Source organism: Excalfactoria chinensis, chromosome 5 (assembly GCF_039878825.1).
Source record: "Excalfactoria chinensis isolate bCotChi1 chromosome 5, bCotChi1.hap2, whole genome shotgun sequence".
Classification (NCBI taxonomy): domain Eukaryota; kingdom Metazoa; phylum Chordata; class Aves; order Galliformes; family Phasianidae; genus Excalfactoria; species Excalfactoria chinensis.
The window spans coordinates 24,317,746-24,343,920 of NC_092829.1; the positions used below are offsets into that span (position 1 = coordinate 24,317,746).

A 26,175-nucleotide genomic window follows, 5' to 3' on the forward strand; every position below is an offset into this window, starting at 1 on the left:
AAAGGCTTGCTGAAAGATTCTGCCTCAAATAGTAGCCTAAGGATCAGGTGTTAGAATTTGGATTTCATGCTGAGCCTGCCAAGTTTTCTCCATATAGTTAGTTCTATATGGATGGATACTTTGTGGACAGTTTGACTGTTGTGGAGTATTTTCATTGTCAATTAAAGGAAATAGTTTTGTATGTCTGTTTGTTTGTTGTTTTGTTTAATGTATTTAACTCCAGCATTGTCCTGCATTGGGAAGGAATATTTATGTTGGCAACCTGCTGAGATAAAGGAGTAGGCTGCAGTCAGCTGGCACTTTATCTATAATTAGAGATCGACATACTAACCTTAGTTGGAAGTTTGAGTTTGTGTGGTAGTTTGCAAGAAATGCCTATGCCCTGTGGTGTCTTCAGTTTGAGAAGTTGGAATGCCACCTGTTTTTCAGGACGCTGAGGTTTCCTGGCTGGTAGGAAGAGAACTTGGAAGTTGTAAGCTGTAAATGTTTCTTCTGCACTACACTTCACTCTGTAGTCACTATCCTTGCTTTTTGTACTATTTTACTGCAGCTGTCAGTGTGCTTTCAAACACGGAGCTCTTGCTCTTTCAGTGTCCTGTTACACCTAGCACTGGCTTGGGGGTCATGAAGGAGGAGCCCGAAAACTCTTATACCCAGAAAGGTAAATTAAAGCAATTGTAGACTGCTGACTTCAGTGACTTAAGGGATGCAGCATTTGGATGCAAATGGATTATTTTGAATGCTTTGTGAATAGCAGTTACTGCAAGCCACGTCTGCCTACTGCAGACTTGATTTGGTACATAAATGGCTTGAGAGATGTGCATATTTCTTCTTGTTCATCTACTGTAGACTTTAATCATGGTGGATGGACAGAATAATAGAAAACAAAAAACCCACTAACAGTGGTGTTCCAAAATAACGAAGATACTGTGTGATTTACAAAGCAAATACGTGTGTTGTAAAATATCAAACTTTTTTATTTTAATTAATTTATTAATGTTATAATATTTAAGTGTAACTTACTGCTAGTTACAACACAACACGGTATGCAGGAATCTTACATACATCTCACTTGCATTGCTTACATGTATTTTGTAACCAAAATCAGAGGATCTCTGTGGTCAAGGTGACCAGCTTTATGATTAAGGCTGAATCTAGTTTAAATGTGGTCATAAAAGTTACTGAACTTTAACTTTCAGTGCATAGATATGAAAATAAAAAACCAAACATATTGTTGCTTTAAGAAGTGTCATTGAAAGATAGTCTGAAATGGTTTTTCCATGTTTTCTGTCTGTCCAGGTCTGTCAGAATGCTGCAGGATTCGGAGCGATATCTACACAGTCACAAGTAAGTTTCCATTGCTTTATTCGTAGTTTGTTTGGAAGAAAAAACAATTCTTCAGGGCCATTTCTTCTGTTCTAGAAAGGCTTCTGCTGTGTCCTTAGAAAGTTACATCTGAAAATAAAGGCTCAACTTTGTGGTTTTGTGTTTTTTTCAGGGTACAGAAGCAGGAAATATTTTTCAGCTGATTTAAATATTGCATGAGTTGGTCTTGCAAAATCAGAAGCTTGTTGGTGTGCTGCTTCTGAGGGTTTCACCATCTGTTGTTAAACGCTTCAGTGCATCTTCCTAGCTCTCTGCCACTTTGTCGAGCACAAACAGAGGAGCAAGAATTCTGCTGGGGTTGGTTTCCACAATGCAGCCGTTTAGCACCATTTCATCCAGTATAATGTGCACTCTGTCCAAATTGAACATGATCTAGAAACGTTACAAGTTAAGTATATTTTCAACTACATGAAGATAAATTCAGAGAAAAATCTAAAAGAAAAAAATAAACCAACTTTAAAAAGTAGGCATTAAAGTGTGCTAGTTATGTGTCTGTTTGTATGGAAACAGGCCGGCTGATGCTTTTCATGGGCCAGTGTTAGAGATACCAGAAGTTGGTACTAGAGAAGTTGCGTCTTGCAGTATTGCAACACAGAAGTAAAACAAAACTGAACTTGAATGTAGATGTTGGTGATTAATTTTACTGTCAGCCTAAGCACCATTTATCCCATGAATATAAAATGTTATCAAGGGATCATGATTTGAATGTGAAGATGCCGGTGTTCTGTATTTCTTCTCATCAAAGTAGTTTTTGAATTCTTAAAATCTGATTGTCAAGTATAAATTTCCTTGCCCTGAATTGCTGATACTATTTGATTTTCTTGAAAATAGCTTCTTAAGAGGAGTGTGATACAAAAAGGTAATGCATTAACATAGTAATAAATCTTGAGGGCAAGGATCAATCAGGCAAATTGATCTTCACACAGATGTTTTATTCTGAGAAGTTATGCCTTCCTTATTACAGTGGTGTGAGTTTTAGGGAGACTTGTTCCATTCCTGCTTACATCAACCGTGACACTGACCTACATAGAGCAGGGAGGATCTGTTCACAAAGTTAGATAACATTCCATTCAAGTTTCAGCAGGCAATAAGGCCAACTCCTGCTGGCTTTTAATTTTTGCATTCTACTAACTTCAGTGATGACAACACTACAGTTCCCTCAGAGTGCCGGCACTCACCCCCTCCTCTCAGACAAACATAGGCTTCCTTCTTCAGTTACGTTCGCACTTCACTTTACCGTACTGTTCTTGGCTAACAGTCAGACTTGCACGGTGAATAATCTTGGTGTTTTTCCCCTTCCTGTAAGTCTCATGACTCTTCTCTGCTGTTACATCTCAACGTAAAATACTGCTCAGCCATTCGAGTCTGCCTGCCCTGCCCAGCGAGAGATGTTTCTGATGTTCAGCAACACTCATCTTCTCCACCTGTCACTTGTTTGGCAATTCACCCCAAATTTCAGGGTTTAAAGCCCTGAAGTCATAGATCCACACCCAGCTGAAAAACACCAGAGCAAGCCAGTCTGAGCAACTGGCAACAGGAAAAGCTATATACCGTGTGTACTGACATGTACCACCCAGAGCTCTCATTTATAGTCTGCTTCCTGTAAGAATAGTAAACACAGTTCTGGCCATTAGATATCATGGCAGTAGAGGTAATGGTACCTAATAAAATTGGTATTTAAAAGTTCTTCTGGCTCTTGGTAACTTCATGAGTTACCATGCCCTTACAAAAGGCCTTAACAGTGCTTTTCAGTCTCACCGGGAGTGTTTATGAGGCACACATACTAAAAGGAGGTAAATGGGACACAGTCCCATCTCTCCTTCCCTGAAACAACTGAGAGGCAGATACTTAAGTGAGGAAGTCAAGTCATATAGAGACATTTTAAGATATCTCAGGATATTTCAGGCAAGCAATTTAGGGTGTATACAAGCCTAAGAGATTATAAAGTACAACCACCACCTTGTGATAAGGTAACACACCCAGGAGCACAAACAAAATCTTTGTAGATTATAGCATGAGTACGTATGTGGTTTGCTACTATATATACAGTATTAAAGAACTTTGATTTCTTTCTGTCTGTGTCATTCATCTTCAACTAAAGATTAGTTAAAGTCGCTGCTTTCTTTTTTCTTCTTTTCATCTACATTCAAGAAATACCATGTATTGTCATTTCATCTTTTCAGATGTTTGCTTTAGGTACCTTCTAGCCTATCTAACAGCAGTTCATACTGCGGGATAAATTCTCTGTAAGTTTGCAAGGTGGCTGATCTCCTTCTGTGAGCACATTTCCGTACATCAAACTTGTCTTTAAGTAAGCTCTGCTTCACCAGTTCAAGCAATGCAAAAGTCAGCTCTTGTAACTTTACAAAACTGTCATGCTTACCAGCATGTTGTTCCCCACAAAGCTGCTGTGATAACCCTTCCATTTTTATCATCTGTGATAATCACACCAGGAAAGTGGCTCCTGTGCTACCTAAGCTGTGGTTTTAGAGCTACTTGAAATTCTACCCACTTATTTAATATGTAAAAGCAAGGCTTATATTGTGATATTAACACATCAGGAGGAAGCATCACTGGGACAGCTTCATTACTTGTTTATTCAACTGTCCTAACAACGCTACGTAATTAAAAACAAAACCAAGAAGCAAATGCACACAGAACAAAACAAAACCAAAGCACGACATTTAGAAATGCTACCTGTTTCCATCGAAGGTACACTCAAGTGTATGACTGACTGAATCCCAGGATGAAAATAAACATCATATTATGGTCAAAATGCTTTACAGCCAACGCACAAAAGCTCTCGTAAAAGCCACGTGCTGCTGCTGAAGAGGTAGTTATTTAACTGGCTGTTTGTTGGTCTGCATTTGCTTTTGTTATAAGCCTGAGATGCCCTTGTTTTCCTTGAAGGAACCAAGGAGAAAGAAGCCTGTGAGGGACAAGGTATGGGAGAGAAGGGACCTTGATGGATTCTCCTGGTCCATTTTCAGTTGTATTCAGTATTGTATTCTATGTGCTTGCAATTTGCGTTTAAGCATTCATGACCATGTTTTACTATTTAGTATACGTCTGTGTTTGGTTTTAGTTCAGCAATATTGCAGCTTTTACCCTGCAAATCATAAATGTGAGCGTTTTTCTTACAGCTGTAAGGAGAAAAAAACAAAAAGAGTACATGATGTCTGTGCCCTTCTCTATAGTCCCAAATTTCTCCTAAGGCTTTTCTTTCTTCCTGCTGATAGAGATAGTAAATGTCACTTCTATAAAGTATGATCAAGTGCAAATCTTATCCTAAAGTGCTGCTGCTGCTTTATTTGGCTCAAGACATGTTTATGACATTCATTTATTCATGTTGTAGTTCACGTCAGTATCTTTTTTTTTTCCTGTTTTTTTTTTACTTTAAATGGAAAGTAAAACCCTGACGTGATCGGTAAGTCAGGCTGAAAGTTCCGCCGTGAATATAAACTTTGGTGTCTAGATGGTGGTATTATTTAGTTGTCTTAAAGCAAACTCTCTTTGCTGTTAAGGTACAAGGCTTATCTTGGTGACTGAAGATCTAAGTAGGACGCCCTCATTAACATCAGCCATGCTTTCTTATAGATAACAAAAGGTTGCTGTTTTAAATGCACAATTTGTGAAACCTCTGCATTGTCTTGCCTGAGTCGGTGCTGTTAGTTCCAGTGTGAACTAGAATATACACCAAAAAGAGAGAAACAAATGGCATTCTGATATCAAAAAGGATACATCTAATTCACTCTGAAAGAAAAAGAGATAAACATTAATTATGGTTCAGTTTTCACCTTGAAGTCATTAAACATTACTTTTCCCTTCAGATGATAAAAAATGTCTTCAAAATAGAGAATAAAAAAAATTAGGCTGACTAATATTGTTCTATGGACTGCACAGTTGTACATTCTTTACTGCGCTGCTCCTTTGCATTTGACGTGTTACCCGCCCCAAACAAAAGCTACATTTCTGAAAATTTTACTTTAAAAACAAAACCAAACGCCATTAAAGTCACTCACAAGTAACAATTAGAATATATTCAAGTGCTGTTCCAGAGAACAGACAGAAAAACAGCACCTCTGCTTACTCCATCTTCAGCCTATATTCTCTCTTCCTCTGCAAAATCAAGATGGCAGTGCAAAGTTTATAATGTCAATAAAAAGATGAGAGTATCGCCATGGTGGTGGTAGCTGTGGCAGGATTTATTAGGATAGAGAAAGCAACTGTATGCACTGGACCCCTACTGCTTAGAGCTATTGCTTCAGAGCAACCAACTTCATTTAAGTGAAGTGTCTGAGCCCTTGTGTTCTCTCTACAGTCCACAGATGAGATGGGTACATTCAGCAGTTGCCTCAGCAAACTTGAGACATGACTCACTTTCTAGAGATACTTGTTTGCCTGTAATGGGAGCATAGGATGACCAAACATCTGACTTGGGTGCTTCAGTTAAATGTTTAAATTTAGAAACAATTAGTCACAGCCTCAGATCCTGCACACTTAGGGCTGCACTTGCACAGCCTCTGCTGAAAGAAAAATGTCTGTTCCCACAGAATATCTGTATCTGCTACTAAGGGAATTTACTGCATTTGTTGATATTGATTCCACCATTCACAGACTAGCCCTGGAACTTTAGTCAGAGTTTACACTGATAGAAGAACAACTTCTGTAGCCCAAAGCTACTCTAAATCAGACTGGTCTGCAGGTCACTGAGTGACCTTGCCAACCTTCACTTAGACATTTTTATTCATCACAAAACTGTATTTTAACAAGTCTGCTCAGTTGAACTTCCTTACTATTAGAAAGCAGTTGAAAACATTGGAGTGCGTATTCTAAACAGTATGTGTGGTTCTTCCTGAGCACCTGAGCAGCCATTACGCAAGTGAAGGTGATTCAGTTATGTATCATAGCACTTGCAGTTAATTCTGTGAATATTTGTTCTTATACTTTAATTCAAGCTCTGTAAACTCCATCAGACAAAACAGAGTGTGAAAACGTTTAAAGCTCACAAACCTAAAAAATAATAGATGAAGTGTCATTCTGGAGAACAGGTGTTGTTCTTTCCCAGAGTTTTGTTTCCATTGCTGTCATCATAATTTGGTCTTCTAATATAGTGCAAATCCTAAACATTAATCCGTGACAGTACAAACTTAAAATATTTCCTCCTCTGTGGTTACTGACAGAAGCCCCAACCAGAATTATAGCTGCCTTCTTCAGTGTTCTACCATTTAGTATGTTATATGCAATTGAAAATAGGGCCGTGGAATGGCACTGGATTTCTTTAAATGGTGAAGAGTTTAGAAGCTTTTTTCAGTCAAGTCCTTGAATTCATAAAGGAAGCTCTGCCAGGTCTGCTTTGGATCTGCTATATGAGCACTGTAAATACTGTGTGATGATCTCTTGTATATGTAATTACCAATGTAATGCTCTGAAACTGATGGACTGCGGAGGAAATTGTATCCAACACACTTTAATACAGCCAAACTAAAATTGTGCTTAAGTATTATTCAACCCAAATTTGTTTAAAATGAGATTTTAATAAATTCTGTATTAACTACTGCCAGAAATGTAATTAATAGCACATGTTCTAACCATCATTATCATGCTGCCTTTTCCAGCTTTCTGATAACAAAACACTAAAAGAGAAGGTGTAATTTTAACTGGAGGTAGCTCTGTCTTTGGATCTTCAAGAAAACCTAAATATGTTCACAAGAGTGATTGTATCAGATGGCCCCTGTGGAATGATGACACCATGGGGTGCATGAGAACATTCTGGCTCTTGAGATTTCATTTGCTCTATCCCTCTAATTTTGTTGTTCAGTGAGACTAATGTCAGCTCCCTGCTTAATGCTTAAACTGTCCTCATGAGTTTAGTATTTAAGGAACAGAAATACACTGCTTTAAAAAAATAAAAATAAAAAAAATAAAAATGTTTTAAAATATAAAATGCCAGTGGTGATTTTGAGAGCAGTGACCTAAAGAAATCCCTGAGTATAAGCACATAAGAACATATTTTTCTACCAGAAACATTCCTGGTATTCCTTGTCTGATGATACATAGACCATGCATGCTTTTACTTCTCTGAAAAATCAGCTAATACTCTTAATCATTTTTTGTTGTTGTTGCCAGTGGTAACATCTTGCTGCTGTTTTCAAAGCGGTGTTGGAATATATCTAGAAAAAAAATCCCCTTTTTTTTGTTTTCTTTTGAAAAGACATTCCAATAGAGCCTTGAAAAAGAAATATATCACAGTACGTTCGAAGTCTCACTCACCACTCTGCTGAAGTATTTGTCCAGAACCTCCACAAAATTATGAATTAGTTCATAGACTGCCATCTCATTCTGAAAGCAAGTTAAAAACAAATTAATGTCTCCAGGAATAAGCTTAAAATTAATTTCCAAGAGCTGTAAATCAATGTAAACGCTTCAGCTCAGACTCGGCCTTCAAGGCTTATTAAGTAACTGTACTCAGTAATTTTCAGTCAGATAAGGGTTTTTTGGTTTGTTTTTTTTTCCTCCTTTTGTTTTAAAAATAAAATAGCATCTTTCTAAGTAATAGCATGGATTTTTTTTCCTTTGTTCAAGGAAGCTGAAAATACGGAGCAGCTGGGAATTTATTACACAGGAAACAACTGAGCTGACTGTAATGTTGATCTTTGTTAAGAAACCTCACCCCACAATTTTACAATTATAGCATCACAGAATGGACTGGGAGGTTCTTTAAGATCATCCAGTTCCAACCTTCCTGCAATAGGCAGAGACACCTCCTACTAGATCGGGTTGCTCAAAACCCCATCCAGCCTGGCCTTGAATGCTTCCAGGGAGAGGGCATCCACAACCTCTCTCCAGTGACTCAGCACTCAGTAAAGAATTTCTCCCTGCTATCTAGTCTAAATCTACCCTTTTGCATTTTAAAGCCAGTTCCCCTTCTCTTCTTGCTACATGCCCTTATAAAAAAATCTCTCCCCAGCTTTCCTGTAGGCCTCCTTCAAGTACTGGAAGGCCACGATATAGGTCTCCTTGGAGTCTTCTCTTTTATTTATTGAAGCTCTCTAATATATACTGCAAATTCCATGCAGGAAAAGCTTGAGTTCTTGCCTATTATTCCTACAAGCTTACATTTAAAGACCACATATCATTTCTTACCTCTGTCTCATTGATTCCAACGACTACGAAAAGGGCTGCATACTGTCGGTATACCAACTTAAAGTCCTTATACTCAATGAAAGAGCACTAGACAAAAGCAGAACTTGTCAGTCATAGTAGTTGCCAGTTAAGCTTGGAACATTATTAATCTTTCCTTCATATAAGGTACATAAAAACCAATGGTTTTCCCAGTGTTCAACAGGTAATTTTGTTTTGATAGAAGTTAAGGGGGTAACTTAAAACCTTTCATCTATTGACAGAAAATGTAGTACTGCTCCTTGTATGGATAACATGGAACATGCAGAACGGAAGCAATTTGTTCAGGGCTGTAATTCAAGGACAGTCAATATTTCCTCTAAATTTTAGAACCACTTACAAAAGAGGCAACTGAGGATCATTTCCATATTTAAGAATGGTCAGTATTCTTACACATATTAACCGTGTTAGATATTCAAGCACAAGGGAAAAATCTACTTGTAGTTCACCGTAGGTTAGGAGCCAGTAGATGGTGCTGTTACACACAGCTCTACAAATAACCTTTCCCTAAGTCAAACTGCTCAGTCCTTGAAATGGCAGCATGCTGTTAATTCTTCTGGTGAAGTTTCCATTCAGAGATGCTCTTGCAGTCAGCTTGGAGGAGGTTAATTTCTTTAGTTGCTGTTAATTCTGGGAATCTGCAGTTTATACCAAACTGTTTTTTGTATGATTTTTTTTTTCCCTAGAATTAAGTGTGTTTAGACAGCCCCACCGGGACACACAGTTAATGAAAAATAAGCTGAATTGAGAGCACAGGTTTTTTTACCAAAAGCAAAGCACTCACGTTCACAGTCACACATCTCTCGCCAAGCGGAAGTCAGAGATCTTGAATTTTTTGCTAAGTTTGGTGCTTTTCTTAAAGAACCAACAGCTCAGTTATGTGAGTGGTGGAAATCTGAAGTGCAATCTAAGAGAAATTCTAGAAGCTGAGCTTGCTGACTTTCATGCACAATCTGTAAAATCTTTAAAAATAAAGGAAAAGGAAAAAAGGGGGAATACAAAAAAAAAGCCTAAAAATGTGTTTTTGACCCAAGATGGCTGAAAAATGTGTAAAACAAAACAAAACAAAACCCAAAATGTATGTTTTTGGTAGTACATGATTTGGAATCTTCTCTAACAAGTTTTGTTTATAACTGGAGCCGTCTGTGCTATACCTCCACCCTTCTTGGCAAAGAAGATTAAGGTCTATCTATAGATCACTACTAGAGAAGCAATAACAGGAAAAAATAAATTATTCCTGGACTTCGGAACTCTTCCAAGCGAAGGAAGTCTCTTCTATGACAGTGAAACACAAATCTCCGAAATCGTGGTAAGCCTCAGAGAAACATTTGTTCAATACAGAATAACAGTCCATCTACATGAACGCTGCCGAGAAACATTTTTGTTCTTCATGGGTACAAACGAAATAATGACATACAAAGAAAACGAATGTGTTTCTAGAATTACTTACGTGCAATAAAATAACTAGGGAGTTAAACAACTTACTTGATCCTTTGAACGAGAGAGACAGTTTTTGATTACTTCAGCTTCCAACATTGTCCGCTTATGAATTTCTATGTGCTCATAATACCTGGAGAGCCTGGTCTGACCTTGTTTGTTCACCATAAGAACAAATTTTATCATTTCTGTTTTGTTGATCTCAGCAGCCGGTTTGAATTATTGATACAGGAATTTATAGGAGTATTTCTGTGAGGAGAGAGAAGGAAAGAAAAAAAAATAAGAATTTAGTATGCATGGGAGTTAGAAAAGACTTCCTAGAAAGCATCCAGCCCAGATTGGCACTGAAAGGAAAGGCAGGTTCAGCACATGACAAAAAACTACACATGGGGCTTAGGAGAAATTTCTAAGGAGAAATCTGGTAGTGTTAATCACTCAAAGTAGCTTAATCTCAATCTAAATAAGTATTAATCCACACGGTGCTATTGAAGTACAGCCATAAATGTGCCAGACAAAAAGTACAATGAAAAAGACTATCAAAAGGAGCACAAAATACGCTTATCATACAAAAGCTAACATTTTTTTTCATGATCAAAGCATGCAGAAAAAGGTAAGCTGCATATATATTTCATATTTCATATATATGTATATATATGTATGTATGTATATGTATATGTGTGTGTGTGTGTATATATGTGTGTGTATATATATATATAATTATTTTATTTTTAATGAAATTTTTGGTTATTTTCTTCAATGCCAGAAAACGCTCACTGTAATGTTTTCTGTCTGACTGCTTGGATCAAGGACTTATTGGCTCTTGTGTTCTTGGCAAAACACATCGGCAAAACAGCAGCTACTGCAAAAGTTATTTCTTCATTCCAGTTTTAAAGACTTGCTTCGTGCCTGGTGCGTTAGAAGTTATAATGCAGACACCTTCTCCTAAGATCTCAGAACTCCTGAGAACAGAGAAAAGTACAGTGCAGCTGTCTGTGTAAAAACTGCATCCAAGGGAAAGGGGAAAAAATAGAAAATCTATATCTTATGTGATAGAGATATGAAAAGTCCCAATATATTGTGCTGACATCAACTACTGCTTGCTTCGGATTAATATTGGCCACCTAGGTATTTTCTGAAAGAAAAGCCATCCCTGTTAACATCGCTGCTATTTGAACAAAATGATCACATCGTACTGCAGTTTACTCCCTAAACAAAGAACTTTGGACTTCCATATTAAATGCATCTGCACTAATTGGACCTGATAATGGGAATGTGTTTCTCAATGAAGAGTGATAACTACACATAACTATATAGTTATATAGAGATTCAAAAGCATTGCCAGTAAGGAATATGAAACCATAGGATACACTGGAATTGTAACAGGAAGAGCTATTTAATAAATAAATAAAACTTATTCTCCAGTATGTATCACTCTTACCATAAGTGATTAGAAGGTGCTGTACAGGCATTTCTTATCCTTGAGAACCCACCATTTGATTTGAAGTGCTTTAAAGCTACATGTGTTGAGAGAAAATAAAATCAGACACCAAATCCACAAAAGTTACTCAACAATAAAAGGAAAAATCCTGCCACTGCTACGCAGCTGCATCCAGACCTGCTTCAGAAAAGCAGCCCGGGAGGAGCAATAATGCTTTAGAGAAACCTTCACCAAAAAAATAGAACTCTTTGACTGGATTCTTTTCTATCAGACATACTGTCCTTAGAAAAAACAATTGCCTTATTGTGAGTTACAATCAAAGATGATAACTCTAATTCTCTTCTTCCCTTTACTGTCCCATACGCAGAACTCTTTGCACAGGTAATATATTTGAAATGGAAGAGTAGATAAAATACCAGAGGATGCATCAGCTATCAGTGAGAGCTCTTCCTCTGCACTACTGTACATCTGCGAGAAAGCTTTTATCCCTCTTACTCTGAAAATTTCTTTTTTATCTGCTCTTGTGTAGGACACCTACAGGGAACAAGAGTCCAGATCAATACAGATGACAACAGAGTCTGCTTGCAACCCTGGCAGTCTGTTTTCTCACCTCCTAGACAGAATGAAGTCTCTTTGTGTCAAGAAGAGAAGTGCCCTCTTGTTGATTCCCTCAGACAGATGAGTCAGGAATGTCAGTAAGTGCTGCTGAGGTGTACGCTGCTTGTCCAGGCTTGGCACTCTTCAGGGGGTGGAAATGGCTCTCTGAGAAAGAACAAATGAGGCAACTAAGACAAAAAAGGCCCAGATGGAAGTGTATTAAGGAATCGTCACTGACAGGTGGCATCTCAGGCTGACATTTATGATCAAATGAGAAGGCAACTCCTATATAATCTGTTCTGCATTTCATGTATGGCCCTGTTTTTTCCTATTTTGTATTGCCACCTTAATTTACAGAGGGGCGGTAAGAATAGATGCCTTAATGCTCAGAGGAATAAAAAAAGAAAAGTATGCCAGTGAGATGAATCAGTGCTGTCCTTGAAGAGAACTGCTGTATTCTGAGTTACCACTAAGGAATACCTAACAGAAAAAAAACCCACTTGTGAATTGATGTACATGTATTCTATTGCAGGATTGCCCCTAATCCTAATTATTCCTTTGTTAATCTTCCTACGTGGTTAATCCCTTTCTGGTGTCATGACTAATGTAACTGTTTATTCCTTCATAAGGCCTGTACTGTTTTACCTGCAAAAAAATACTTCAGCCTCAAATTATTATTATTATTAAATCCTTACAAATGCTCTTACCCAGAATCCTTATAGAAATACTAATTATGCTGTAACAGAGGCAGAGCCATAGTAGTACTCAAATGTGTCACCTGTCTTTTATGAGACAGGCATCATTCACAGTATTAGAGTAGGTGATTAACATCTGCAGAGGAGATGCCGGCTGTATCGCTTGCTGTTTCTCTAAGTATGTTGTCTTGAGCCTCAAGTACAGCTTCCAACATTTTTTTTTCACATAAATGACATAAAAGCACACAACCTTCTGCAGAAATCTTGGAATGCATTTTTTATCTGATTTACATGTGAAATTATATATATATGTGAAATTATATATACATACGTGTATATATATATATAAACAGAATGCATGCAAATATAGCTGTGTAATCTGGCTTTGAGAATAACTCCAGTATTTCCTTTAAGAATAGTTGTGAAAGAAAATCACCCGTGTAGTTAAAAAAACCCACCAACACCATATACTTGAATAACCTGTGGGGACAAGAAAATAAAGATGGTCAGACTGCTTATTTCTTAGCTTTCAGATACAGAAAACATGTTAAAATGTTTCACATATTTAGGATGCAATGAGAACTGTGAGGTAGAATAAAAAGCACACCGCACACCTGTGCATGTTGATGGGTGGAGAATGTCCCATTGCTCCATCAAGTTCCATGTGTTTCAGGAACTAGTTTTTATGTTCAGCAAGCACTGCAATTACAAAGACTGCTCTGTTTCTTCCAGTGCAACTCCTGCATGCTTCTCTGGGCACTCTCGCGAGCATGTCTGCATGTGTGCATGCGTAAATGCTCAAATCCAACATGAATTACTGTGCCTTTCTGTATACAGAATTGAATGCGTCAAGAGAATTGGTGACAAGATGTAAGCCTTTCATACCGCTGCCATTATTTTGCTCATTTTAGTAATGAAAAGATGTTGCTCTCTGAAGGCTGTTTGTCAGGAATGAATAGGCAGCCTCATTCCAGGTCAGTGGGCAACTATCTATATCACAAATGGGCTCACGACCAGAAGACTGGAGGGGACTACCCAGATCCCGATGGCCTGTCAAGCCCAGCTCTCCCTGCATTTGAAATCCAGTCCAGAATAGCCTACAGTATCTGCTTCTGCATCTACAAAGCACCTGTGATACACTGTAACATCACGAGGACTCCAAGAAACAAACAAAACTCAAACGCACAAAAATACCATACAGGGAAGACATAAAACATCTTAAAATCCTGATCCTGCCTTCCAAAGTGCCAAAGTGTGAGCCACTGACTGGTTTGTCCATTTCTTCCACAAGAGGTTTCTATTGTGCGGCTAATTTGGCACACACATAAAGCACGCTCAGTGTACCTCCTGTGATACACACGCTTTGTTACACTGTATTAGATCTCACCCTCACTGAAGTATCTCTTGCGGATACATATCCCTGAGAGAAAACTGGAGTGATGACTGGTGTTTGTGACTCACTGCAGCAGCCTGATGCAGTATGAAGCTGTTGATGACCTACACCATAACTTTAACTCATTCTACACCAATAGACAAGCTGAAGATTTAACAACCCTGGCTCACAAAGCAAGATGCTTCTGGATTTTTCTGCCCCTAAGCAGGCTCATTTTCCTCACCTGTTTGTATAGGTAACTCCAGCTTTGTACTCAAACTCAGATCCACCCAGTTTTGCTTCAGAACACCAAAATGGAAGCTGTGAATGATGTGCTTCCAGGATGACAGCTCACTAGGCAGCGTAACCTGGTGAGGCAGTGCAGACTGTCCCTGTTGGTGAGTCACACCCCTGAACGCCTCTTTTCAGATACTTGCTGAGACCTTAGAGAGGCCAAGCCTGCAATACCTGTTCTGAGGATAAAAGGAGGTCTTACATCTCCTGTGCGGCCAGCCCAGCAGATCTCACACGCAGTAATAGAAAAGACATTTTAAACAATTTTAATTACGTCTCCAATAGCTACAAGCACTTAACACTATTTTTATTGTCCAAGATTTCTCCAATATCTGCACATACATACTCTGTCACGTAGAATATAAAAAAGAAAGACAGCCCCAGTTTGAGACCTCAGGCAGTAGATTGGTCTGTTGAATTAAAACCAATCTAGTTGACATTCACAGATCTAGAAGTTATTGTGCGACATCAAAGTTCTCCAACATTTTAGGACTCTGAGTTAAAGCACAATTAAGAGATCAAGTCTAGCAAACAAGAAACACGTGGCTATATTTTTATATATATTTGTTTTGACAAGAATTAAACAGAACTGCAATAATTCACAGCATTGTCTAGCTCTATAAATTAGATGATTTTCTGGACACAGATGTTTTAATTGTGTTTTATCTGTACTAAATGTAGAACAAAATAGGTTAACCTGGAATTCAAAATGGCCAAGTGGTAGATGTGTGAGCAGGGGACAGCAGGTGGGCAAACACTTTTGAGGTACACACGGGTCTGCTCAACTTCCCAGCTATGAATCTACTGTGAAAAAGCGTGTAGCAAATGAAGATGGTTCATAAAGTTGATACCTGTGTTCTATTTATTTTTGTTGTTGTTCTGACTTGTGGACAGGCTTCAGTAAGTTGTATCGGTAAGAGTGACTATTTTTGTATTCTGGGTCTTAGCGTTCAAGTTATTGTCCACCTAGAAATGAAACAACTTTGTCGATGTGGCTTTGAAATATATCACCATATCTAACTTCAGGATGAGGAATTTTAAGAAAAGCAGCCTTACTAATCTGGGAAAGCCAAGGAGGAAGGAAGCAGCAAAAAAAGTTTTCCTTTGCAGAGCGGTTGTCAGAATGCTCTGAATATAGTAACGGAGCTAAACTGCAGCATTTCCAAGGTGATCAGCAATGAGGAATGTCTCAAGGGCTGGAGTTAAACAAAGGGCCAAGCTGACTGTGAGGTAAGGTGCAATTTTTGGTCATGATTTGATACTGTCAGGGGAGAATGAAAAAATCTGCTGAGGTGGAAAAGTTGGATTCAGACAGGCTGATCAGTGTGGAAAAGGGAAGAGTGAGGAAATGATGGTAGGAAATGACTTAATGGAGAAAAGTCGGATAGGAACTGGTAAAACAACTGAAACAGCAACATGCACCTGAGGTCAGCAGAGAGGAAATGCCAGCACTGGGACAAGCAGGATTTATTTTTTGGCAGTTAATACAACTACAGCACTGTGAAGAACGAGCCCGTTAAGGACACCATCCATCTTCCTGCCCATATATACAGCATGTGCATTTTTAGGGAAGTAAAACCGAACCCCTGTGTTATTCATGAGAAGACGGCCTACAGATCCAACGGGACGAGGTGGTCACTTGGAAGCGCTGCATTTCAGGGCAGCGCTGTGCAGCCGAGCTTTCCCCACATCCGTGCTGTGCCACCGACCCGGTAACTGCTTTCTGATGGCGAGAGCTGTGCACTCGCTCTTCCCATCACAGAGCGGAAACGTTACACAAATCCCTCAACTTCTACAGCACGAGGACGACCTTCATTACAATACAATTAGGATCGGGCACCGCCAGAGTACGTTCAGCCAACTTGTTCTAGAACCACCTACTTGCGAGACAAACCGAGCAGCGCCGAGCACAGCCCGGCAAGGCACAACCGGAGAGGCCTTACAGCCCCTCCCGAAAGCGATCGCCCCGCGGCCACCCTCCCGCTCTGGCAGCAGCGGCGGGCAGCGCGCACTGCCCCTCGGCACAGCCCCCCGCCCCCGGGCACAGCGCTCACCTCCCAAGGCGCATGCGCGCTCCGCCGCCTCGACGGGCCGGGAGGAAGAAGCGGAGGGGAGAGGGGAGCGACTTCCCGGCAGGCCGCGCGCGCCGCGCCGCTCCCCCTTCCCCTCCCCGCCCGGCCGCGGGTGGGTGGGCCGACGGCCGGGAGGCTGTAATGGCGGCTGGCGGCGGCTCGGCGCTGCTCTGACACCCGGATACCGCTCGGCGCGGCCCCCCGCCTCCCCGTACCCGGCCCGCCCCCTCCCGCCCGCCCCAGCCAGCGCCGCTCGCCCCCTCCCCGGCCCCTGTTCCAGGCCCCCGCCGCGGGACGAGAAGGAGGGCTCCCCGCAGACAATGGACGAGCACCCCGGAGCCGGAGGAGGCGGCGGGATGGCGGCCGCGCCGAGGCCGCAACAACCCTCGCCGCAGAGCGGGGGGAACGTGAACCTGCAGCCGGGCGGGGGCTGCGCGGGGGCCGGAGCCGGCGGCGGAGGGCAGCAGCAGCCTCAAGGCCCCGCGGCCCCGGGCGGGCAGGAGGCGGCGGGCCCCGCCGAGCTGTCCCGGCCGCAGCACTACACTATCCCGGGGATCCTGCACTACATCCAGCACGAGTGGGCTCGCTTCGAGATGGAACGGGCGCACTGGGAGGTGGAGCGGGCCGAGCTGCAGGTACGGGCCGAGGGTGGGCTCCGCGCGCGGGGCCGGGACCGGCTCGGGGTCTCAGGGCCGCGCGCGAGCAGCGGGAGCGGGGCTGCACGGGAGAGTGGGGCCGGCGGGTCGCTGAGGCCGGGGCGGTCGCGGGGGGACGGGAGCGGTACCTGCGCGAGGTCCGGCGGGCGAAGCGACGTCGCCGGGCGGCGGGGCTGGCGGAGGCGCAGCCCCTCACGGCCTGAGCTGGGCTCCCTTCCCTGGGGCAGCCATTTTGGTTTTTAGCATGGCGCCCGCCTGGGCTGTTGGCGCCGGAGCCAACCCGGCTTCGCGGGCCTCAAGGGCCGCTTTTGCGTCGCTGGGGCCGCAAAACGCCGGAGGAGGGCGGGCGGCCGCTGACCGCGCTGTTCGGCCGTGCGGGGTAGGGCCCGGAGCGCCCTGACAGCTGCGGTCCCCTCCCCGAGCACAATGACTCGGGGGCTCTCCGAGCCCGGCCCTACTCAGCCCTGGGTGCTGCTTTGGGAAAGCTGCGGCCCGCGGGCGTGAAAGGCTACGGCTTCCCCGGAGTTGAGCGAGCGGCCCCTTAGGGGTAGCGGGGAGGTGGCGGTACCAGCCGAGGTGGGAGAAAGCTAAGAACGGGGTCGAGGAAACTCAAGCAACGGACTTGACCGGGTGCTCGCGTTGGAGACAGGTCGAACACATGCTCTCTTTCCTTCCTTTTTGTTTCTTGGGAGACCTCACGTGGGAGAAGCAACTGCTGAAGAATAGTGAGGAGCTGATGGGTCTGCAGTGTGATCCTTGTCCTACGAGTACAGACTTTGTGTCAGGAGCAAAAATTGAACAACTCTAGAGGGCAGGGAGCAAGTGTATGAGTTCCAGTATAGATCTCTCGTTATAAATGTTTGCTTTTCATAATGGAAAAGATCTCTTGTAATTATGTATGCATGTAAAAAATAAAGCCATGCATCGCAAACTTATGTTCAGTTTATGAAACCTACTGAATCTGAGGCGTTTGGCTATAAGTTGTGCATTTTTGTTTCTCTTATGAAAACATAACAGTTTAAATTGTTAAAAAAGAATGTTTCTTGTTATGATTTATGCATTGGGTGAATGTTTGCAGTCTTGAAGCAGCATTCCATCAAATTGCACCGTAACTGCTGCTTGTGAAAACATGCTGTAGCAGCAGCCAGTGTTTGTGATGTATGTCTGTATACATCTTCAGACTGAAGAACGGAGAACTCTACCTAAACCTGGACGACTCTTTCAGGATTTTTCAGCTCTTAGACCAAATGTGTAATTTACAGGGTTTTTGTTGTTGTTGGTACAGCTTTGAGATAGAATAAAAGAAAACAAAACATCACACCTTCCCCCTTGCTCCCCCCCCCCCAAAAAAAAGAAAAGTAGTAAGACAAAGAGATTTTGCTATTTTTTGCTATTTATTTCACTTACTGCCTGATTTACTATTATAAACCTTTCAGAACAGCTGTTCCTAAATCAGTGTGGTGGAAATGGGGTGGGTATTTTCAGTAGCAATGGACTGGTTCTCATATCTTCTGTAGTGTCTCAGTAGTATAGTACTGTATTGATAGGTAAATAAATAGCTTAGTGGTGTTCATTATCAAGCAAGACCATCTTGAAGTACTTGTTTTGTGTATAGGCTTGTGACTTCACAGTGAAGTACCTCGTTCTATAAATGTAAAGTGCAGTTTATCTGACTGGGAAGTGCTGGTGTGAACTCATGTGGCCTCTAGATACTGTGTTGTGTTTCTGCCAGGTTTGCTGCTTTTTTTTTTTGTAACTGTAGTTTGTCATTCACAGCCACAATGTTTCATTTGCTTACTTATTAATCGGCCATCCTAGTTCTGACCCTGGCTTTGTATGTGTTGCTTCACTCTATCTGTGTGTGTGTGCGCATTAGGTCATGGGAAGCAGGCGGAGTGCTCACTGCCAAGTGTGTATGCATGAGGAAAACTTTTTTGGTTTTTTTGCTGACTTCAGAAGCCCAGGATAGAAGTGCGATTAGGAAGGAGGCAGGGAGAGTGTGTTTCCTTTGCATGCTAGATGTCATCCTTCGTAGTGGTTAAGTTCAATATGGAACTGTGTTGAACGTGGTTATTGGAAGACGTGTATGAAAACCAGGCCCTATGGTTTTCATGTATGTGTGTGTATGTTTATAGCATATAATTATTTTTTGGCCCTACAACTCAAGTAATGAAGTCCCAGTTTATTCTGTGACTAATAAAGCCCTGACATTTTGAACCCAAACAACTGTTTTGCCCTTTGAAGCCTCTGTGACTGTTGTTCATCTGTGAATGCAGCCTCCTGAGTTGAATAGGAAAAAAATCTGGTAGCATGACAGTAGTAATTCATATGGAAGCTGGGAGCATGAGAACTACATTTCTTAGATGCAGCTCTCACCCATACAGGTAATTTCTTCCTTCATTAGTAATTAAAGGTCCCTTCCTAAGTTAACTTGATAACTTAGCAAATAATGCTTTACAAAGAGTATGTGGAAAACCAAATGACTTAGCAAAATGTTGTTTTACTTTCCTGCCCTGAACTTAAGATTTTTTCCAAACAGTGGGATTTTTATTGACAGTATGAAACCAGTGGGAATTATTGAGTGATTTTCCCACCTCTCCCCTTTTGTCTACTTTGTGGTCCAGATGACTGATAAAGAGCCCTCTTTACAAATGGGGGCAAGGCAGGTGGGCTTATGGTCTGCCATAAGCTTTTGTTTGTTTTTCTTTCTTGGATCTTGTAGTGAACTTTTAGATCTTTTATAGTACTTGTGTATGGAGCACATCTTTACAATTAATTTCAGTTGCAAGTTGCTTCACCATCTTGAGGTTTGTACCACAGCCATAATAACTGAGCCTCAGTCCTTTGGATCTGAAGAAGTACCAATGTACTTTAGTCCGTGCATGTGTCAGACTCTGAATCCCACCTATTAGTTTTCTGACTGTCTTTTCAAACTGTTCAGGTGTATGTCTATTCAGCCTTTGTCAGTGAGTGAATGCTAATTGTTGCCAAATCTGTGTGCACATCAGCATAAAGTATAGAAAAGTTAAACACTTGGATTTTAGTATTCAAACTGTAGTAGTCTTTCCTTTCACTTACAGTACTGACTGCTGCAGTAACTTTTAGCGTTTCCTCACTGTTGCATAGGAAGGAAATATCTGGCCTCACTTGGTGTGTTGTGCTCCTGAATAGGCTGAATCTGTTCTGCAAACTAAAAAGAGGATGATTCTCCATATAACAATATTGTGCAATCACAGCTGAAATTTCAGACTGTGAGTGTAATGACCTTCGTGTTTGGTTGCTGTTAGACTGAGATGCATTCAGCTCATGTTGTCTAATGTGTTTATGTTTAACATGCTTAGAGGAGTTAAAGCAAACCGTTGTGGTTGGGTGTTACCTCCCAAAGGAAACAAGTTTTGTATTGAATATTTAGGTGGCTCCATAGCTGCATTTAAAAAAAAAAAAAAAAAAGAAAAAGTGGGAAAGCACTTTGGAGCTGCACTGCAGGAACTTATGGGGAGTAACATAATATTGGGTCAAGGAGGAGTTTCATAGGATCATCCTGTAACTTTTCAGGTACCACAGAAACCAGTTAATTCCGCTTTCTTTGTCAGCTTGAAGGCTGAGACACTTAAATGGAATCCAGATCTTAGTTGTTAATTAGGTAAAGCACTTTCTTTCGGTCTGCTGAACTAGATAAAAATGGTACTATCTGTACGTTAAAGTCATGCTAAAATGTGTTGAGGGAAAATTATCAGGTGCTACTTCCAGGTGTTTTTTAATAGTGAGAATGAGAAGCATCAGTTCTCAGAATGTGTCCAATATATATAATTATATAATTAAAAGGTTATCCTTGAATGTGGCTTTTTTTGGGGGGGGGGGGGACGGAGGGGGTAGAGATTAGATCATTAAAGGAATTTTATGGTTAGGCCCTTTGCATGTGATTGTAGACATGTAAGCATACATGAATGTGTAAGTATGGTGAACTAGATGAGAAAGTTTTCAGAGTATGTGCTGTGTTCCTGCATTTTTCAAAGCATTTGAACAGTAGAATGGAAATGTTAGGAGCATTTTGTTCTTGAAGGAGTGGTTATTTGGATAACATAGACATCACCGTGCTGTTGGCAAGCACCTTTTTTAATGGTAAACTGGAAGTGAAGTAAGTTATGAGGGTTGCAGAATGGTCATTGTTTTCACATTGTGAAGAAAGATTCACTGCATCTCAGCTGACATCAAGGAAGCATGGTACAAAATCAGAAGTATTAAAAAAAAAAAAAATTAAGACGGCTTTTTGGAATTAGTAGCATTTTGTGCAGCAAGATTGTAGCTGCTGAAAAGTCCTGTGGTCAAAAAGTGCTTAGATGAGGTCATAGAAGTCCCAGGGTGCCTGTATTCAAAGGTGCTGCCACTGGCATGGGCTGTTCTGGAATTACGAGTTACTGGAGATTGGAATATTTTCAGCTATCTTCTGTTGTATTCCCATGGAGCTGCCTGTTTGGCTGTGATTAAAAGTGGTACCTGGGCTGCTGGTGTGACCAGAGGAAGCCATTCTTGCATTCTTTTCACCTCTAAAATCTCTCTTGACATGTTTTAGTGTTTCTAAATACACCTGCAGTGCAGTTTTAGTTGCTTTTCCTTAAATAACAATCTGGATGGAGGTTTGAGAGCATTGTGATGGAACACACGAAGGCTGCAGATGACAGGAAACACAGATGCTACAGTAGCAAAGTGCACATTGTATTTCAATTGCATGTGGTGTCTATCAGTTGCATCCCAGCAGATTTCTGTTGGAAAATATATGTAATTGACAAACTGCCATTTCATTGCATCTTACAGATAATCATGGTATGTGATCTGAAGTAAAACTTCCCTATTAAGACACTCCTTAAAAGTATTTAAACAACACTAGTGAAAAATGCAATTAAGTAAGTTGCAAGAAGTTGATGTGTTCTTACTTGGCAGTACTTGTAAATGCTGTGAGGTATGCAAGTAACACGTGCTTTGGAAATGTCTGACTTCTGTTTGTGCCAGTCATTAAGGTATTTGCTGAGGCATGAGTGCTGAAGTACCTCTTAATGTAAATACGAGTTGTTTACTCATATACTTTACTGTACAAATACTTAAACTTTTGTTTTATAATGCAATCTTTTTTCACTATAGTGCACATGAGTTCAAAAACCAGAAACTTTCATTCATTAATCGTTTCTCTAAGCTGTCAGTGAGAACAGCCACATATGTTGAGGAGTTCAAGTTCCTTTTGAGTTTTAACGCAATGATTTGAGAATCTGTATATTTTGGGTAGGGAGAAGTGTGTCTTTCCAGAAGCTGTTCAGTCAGAGTTAGAAGCACACAGTCCCTGGAAGAACTTCAGGTGCCACTGTGTGTGTGCCTGCTTTTGTGTGTGTCTGGGGGTGCATTCTGCCTTCTTCATAGGCTCCTTGGCAAGACTTGCAAAGGAAAACCGTTCAGAACTGCTTCCTTTTGTGTATCTCTACAGAGATAGTTTCATTTTTAATTAAAAGGTAGCTGCTATATAGCATGAGTTTACCATGAAAGAGACCAGTTTGAAATAAGGAGATCTCTTGAAATAGTTCAATATTGTTCATTAAAATATTGAAATATCATTTGTAGATTTAAAATACTTTTTGGTTTTTTAGGCTTAAATGCTAAAGTTTTTAGTTTTCTGTTTGTCTAATCCTTCCCGTAATATTTTTTTAAAGAATTGATCTACATTTTTAACTTATAATTCTTGCAAGATTCATCTCTTACCAGCAGGTGAGCTTAACAAAAGCATTAGGATGCTAAGCTATCTGTGCAACCATACAGAGGTGGAATAAGAAAAACCTTGATGGCCATGGGGTCTCCATGAAGGTACTGATCTGCATAGCAGTTGGGTAGTTTATTTTCCTGGAATGCTGCTCCATAGTTCTGTCAGCACTGGGTATTGAAATTATTTTACTATGTGATCATTAGTCATTTAAAATGATTTGGAATAAAGTCACTCTTCCTTAGCAGCAAAGTGCATAACTGTTATTTGATTAAGTTACTCCAATGAATTTTTCTTTTACACTCAACCTTGTTTTGGACAAAGCATAAGACTTATTTGGGGGAGAATTAAGATTTCACTGCTGTTGTATATTTAGTAGCCATGTGAGGAATCTTAGCTTGAAGATTTTTTTGTGTGTGTGTGCAGTACCTGGTACCTAGTCATTTCTTACATGCTGAAAGGCCACACTGAGGTAGAGTTGTGTTCTTCATCACTTTGTCATTTATGAAGCTGGTGAAGTGATAACAATCTCTTTTCTAATTGATGAGAAGGGACATGCGTATGGCCTATTACAACTCTGTTTGCGTATCTGAGTGTTAGATTCTGGCACTGAGGCTGTTCTTAAATTATTCTAAGCAGTGGCTCAGCAGGATATACTGTTTAATGATACCTTCTGCTTCATCTGTGCAACTCCAGCATGTATTAAGAGCTAATTACAAAGCTGGCTGTTCTTTGGGACCATTCCTGAATCTGTGCTGTGAGTTCAAGCAGTCTGTAGGGCCTTTGTTTGTTTACCATTACAACATTTTTATGAAATAGCTGATTAGCATTAGTCTGTTGTTAGAAATGGAGGACAAAATATATATTTCTGGGTTACATTCTACATAATGTTACTGAGGGATATGTGCTTTCTTGTCATCTTTGAAGGGCTTCTGCATGCTTATGTCCATGTTTGTTCTGTATGTGCATTCTGAAATACTCTGGCTCTCCAGTACTAACTCAAGTGATCCTGGAGTAGAGAATGGACTTAAGGAATTCCAGACACATGAATTGCTTCCTGATTATGTCCCTCTTTAAATCTGTCACTTGCGGTAAAGTTTCTTTCATTCCCCTAAGTTGGTTGGTATTCCCCCAAACTGCTGGCAGATTTGGCACTGACAGTCATCCAGTACTATTTAAAAAACAAACAAACAAACAAAAGGCCTTGCCAGTGTGTGGTAGAGAATGCTCAGTTTCACTGCTCAGCTCAAAGCTAAGAGTAATTGTTTTTCAGACAAAAGTCACAAAATTAAATCTTCCCAGAGTAACACTATGATCTTTTGCTTCGTTCTGGGGTTGCCACCACACAGCTTGTGTGCTTTTGCTTATATTTCATACAGTACTCTGCGAGAAAGTAAAGAATGAGTGCTATTAAGTCAGACTAGAATCTCCTGAACTCTTGACACTTCAAGAGTTGCTAAACTGAAATAGCTTACTTCCAAGATAAGAGTGATTTATTTGTTTGGGTTTTTGGTACATGCGTGTTTTGTTCTGTGATCTCAAATAAATGAAATTGTAGTGACCAAACTCATGAGTCATACTTAACATTTGGAAGCATTCAAGGAGAAAATGTAAACACATCTGCAAGTTTTACAAGTCTGGTTCTGTTTCATAGCTTTAGCAAGCTTTATACAGTTGAGCTGGCAGAAGGCAGGGCTACTGGCTGCTCCCTCTCTGATAAGTGGTGTAAATTAGTGAGCACTGGCACTGTTCTGTGCCATGAGGGAAGGTCCAAAATACCTATTCCTCTTCAACTTTCTATGGTACCTCTCATAAGATGTGTTATGCTATACTTCATATGTATTGTATAGAAGCATTTTAACTTTTTATTTCATATTTTTCCCCGTTAACTTGAAAGCAATAGATTTAAATATAATCAATATTGCTATTGACTTTACGATGCAAAGCTCTTCAGTCTCAGTGGTATTGTATTTTTTTGTGTGTATGTAGCTGGCTTCTCATATTTTAACACCTGAAACTGTGGGTTTTTATTGTTTTCAGTCTCTTCCCAGGGAATGTGTTACTGAGCACATTCATGAGCAGTGGTGTAAGTGCTAATGACTAGAACAAGTTAGTTCAGCTCATTGTGTTTGATCTGCTGTAGATGATCATTTCCCATTCTGTATTTGTAAATGTAAAAAGTAGATATTCCTGGTTTTGGAAAAGAAGGTGTGTGTCCTTGAGGATCCTCACATTTTCCTGCTGCCTGTTGGCATTTTCCCTTCCTTTTCCATTCTCTGGTTGATGGTGTCTGTTTCACTGCAAGGTGTATGGCTCTGTTTTGATCTGTGTGCTGCTGTATTACAACTAAGAGTTATAGAGAGCATAATCTTCGTTCTGTTTAGTGTTAGGTGCCTAGTGAATCTCTAGATGTGGCAGTTAATTACTAACAGCATAACTTAACAATGTAACTTCATTTTAATAATCTACCAGTATAATGATGTTGACACCATAGATGTCTTTAATTTTAGTAAACACTTTAGTAAATACACTTTTGATGTTACCATCAGTGTATAATTAGTCTCACTGGTTCTAGTGGTAGATTTCATGGAAAGAAAACATTATTTCTTTCTTAGATATATTCTAAAAAAAAAAAAAGCCCTGCGGTTTAAATGAATCTACAGGATAGGATTTTCTTTGCTAGCGATGGTCAGAGATTTGTAAATTGTTTTTTTTTAAGGTGGTTCTTATGGGACTTATGCTTTTTGGAGATATGTAGAAAGTACAAACAACAGTGCCAGAATGAGGAACTGCATCCTAGGATGAAAGTTTGGTAAAATTATCAGAGTTCTTTTTCTGAAAATAGTAATAATAATAATAATTCAGAAATGCCTGAATATCCTATTAGTTCACAAATGGAAGCTGAAAATATAGAAACTGGGAAGCAGTTCCTGTCCTGTGATCTGTACAGAATGGACAAGGGCAATGCTGCAATATAACGTCCCATTCTTTTGTCATTTTGAGAAGAATGCTGAAAATTTGACATAAAAGCTGATGAAATAACATTTCAGAATGATCCACTTAGAATTCAGTCTTGGTGGTTAGTCAAAACTGTGTCTTGAAAGATAGCCTAATTTATCTCTCCCCGGGGGTTAGAAATATTCAGAAGCTTTTTAATTTTGAAGTAAACTTGTTCAGTTTAAGGGGTGTGACACAGACTGGTGCTCCACTTTACAAAGAAAAAGAGAAAGCTAACACTTATTTCATTGAGGGAACTTTTCTATATGTAGTCAGAGGAGCATAAAAGAATTGAGAAATGCG

At 40.4% G+C, this 26,175-nt stretch overlaps 2 protein-coding genes across 9 annotated transcripts in view; one reads left to right on the forward strand and one right to left on the reverse strand.

Moving 5' to 3' along the window:
- Nucleotides 1-972: 972 nt before the first annotated feature.
- On the reverse strand, nt 973-17,622 carry AP4S1 (adaptor related protein complex 4 subunit sigma 1). Of its 4 annotated transcripts, XM_072337241.1 has the most exons (7): nt 17,258-17,622; nt 12,054-12,205; nt 10,054-10,254; nt 8,533-8,619; nt 7,660-7,728; nt 5,128-5,139; nt 973-1,758 (listed from the first exon to the last, which is right to left on the reverse strand). In XM_072337241.1, exons 3-7 carry the CDS (start codon nt 10,189-10,191, stop codon nt 1,630-1,632), a joined length of 435 nt encoding a protein of 144 aa, XP_072193342.1. In that variant the 5' UTR covers nt 10,192-10,254; nt 12,054-12,205; nt 17,258-17,622; the 3' UTR covers nt 973-1,629. The 4 variants fall into 4 exon arrangements, with proteins under 4 accessions (XP_072193342.1, XP_072193339.1, XP_072193340.1 ...); XM_072337238.1 differs by lacking the exons at nt 973-1,758; nt 17,258-17,622 and adding an exon at nt 16,456-16,527 and having other exon boundaries at nt 5,060-5,139; XM_072337239.1 differs by lacking the exons at nt 973-1,758; nt 12,054-12,205 and having other exon boundaries at nt 5,060-5,139.
- The window catches only part of STRN3 (striatin 3), a 47,932-nt gene continuing 38,284 nt past the window's right edge, over nt 16,528-26,175 (forward strand). For 2 of the 5 annotated variants that reach the window (XM_072337233.1, XM_072337235.1), the window contains exon 1: nt 16,529-17,108. In XM_072337233.1, coding sequence (XP_072193334.1) covers nt 16,794-17,108 — 315 coding nt within the window. In that variant the 5' untranslated portion in view covers nt 16,529-16,793. Of the gene's footprint in view, nt 17,109-26,175 lie in introns of all 5 variants that reach the window. The other 3 variants (XM_072337234.1, XM_072337236.1, XM_072337237.1) reach the window with 3 other exon arrangements.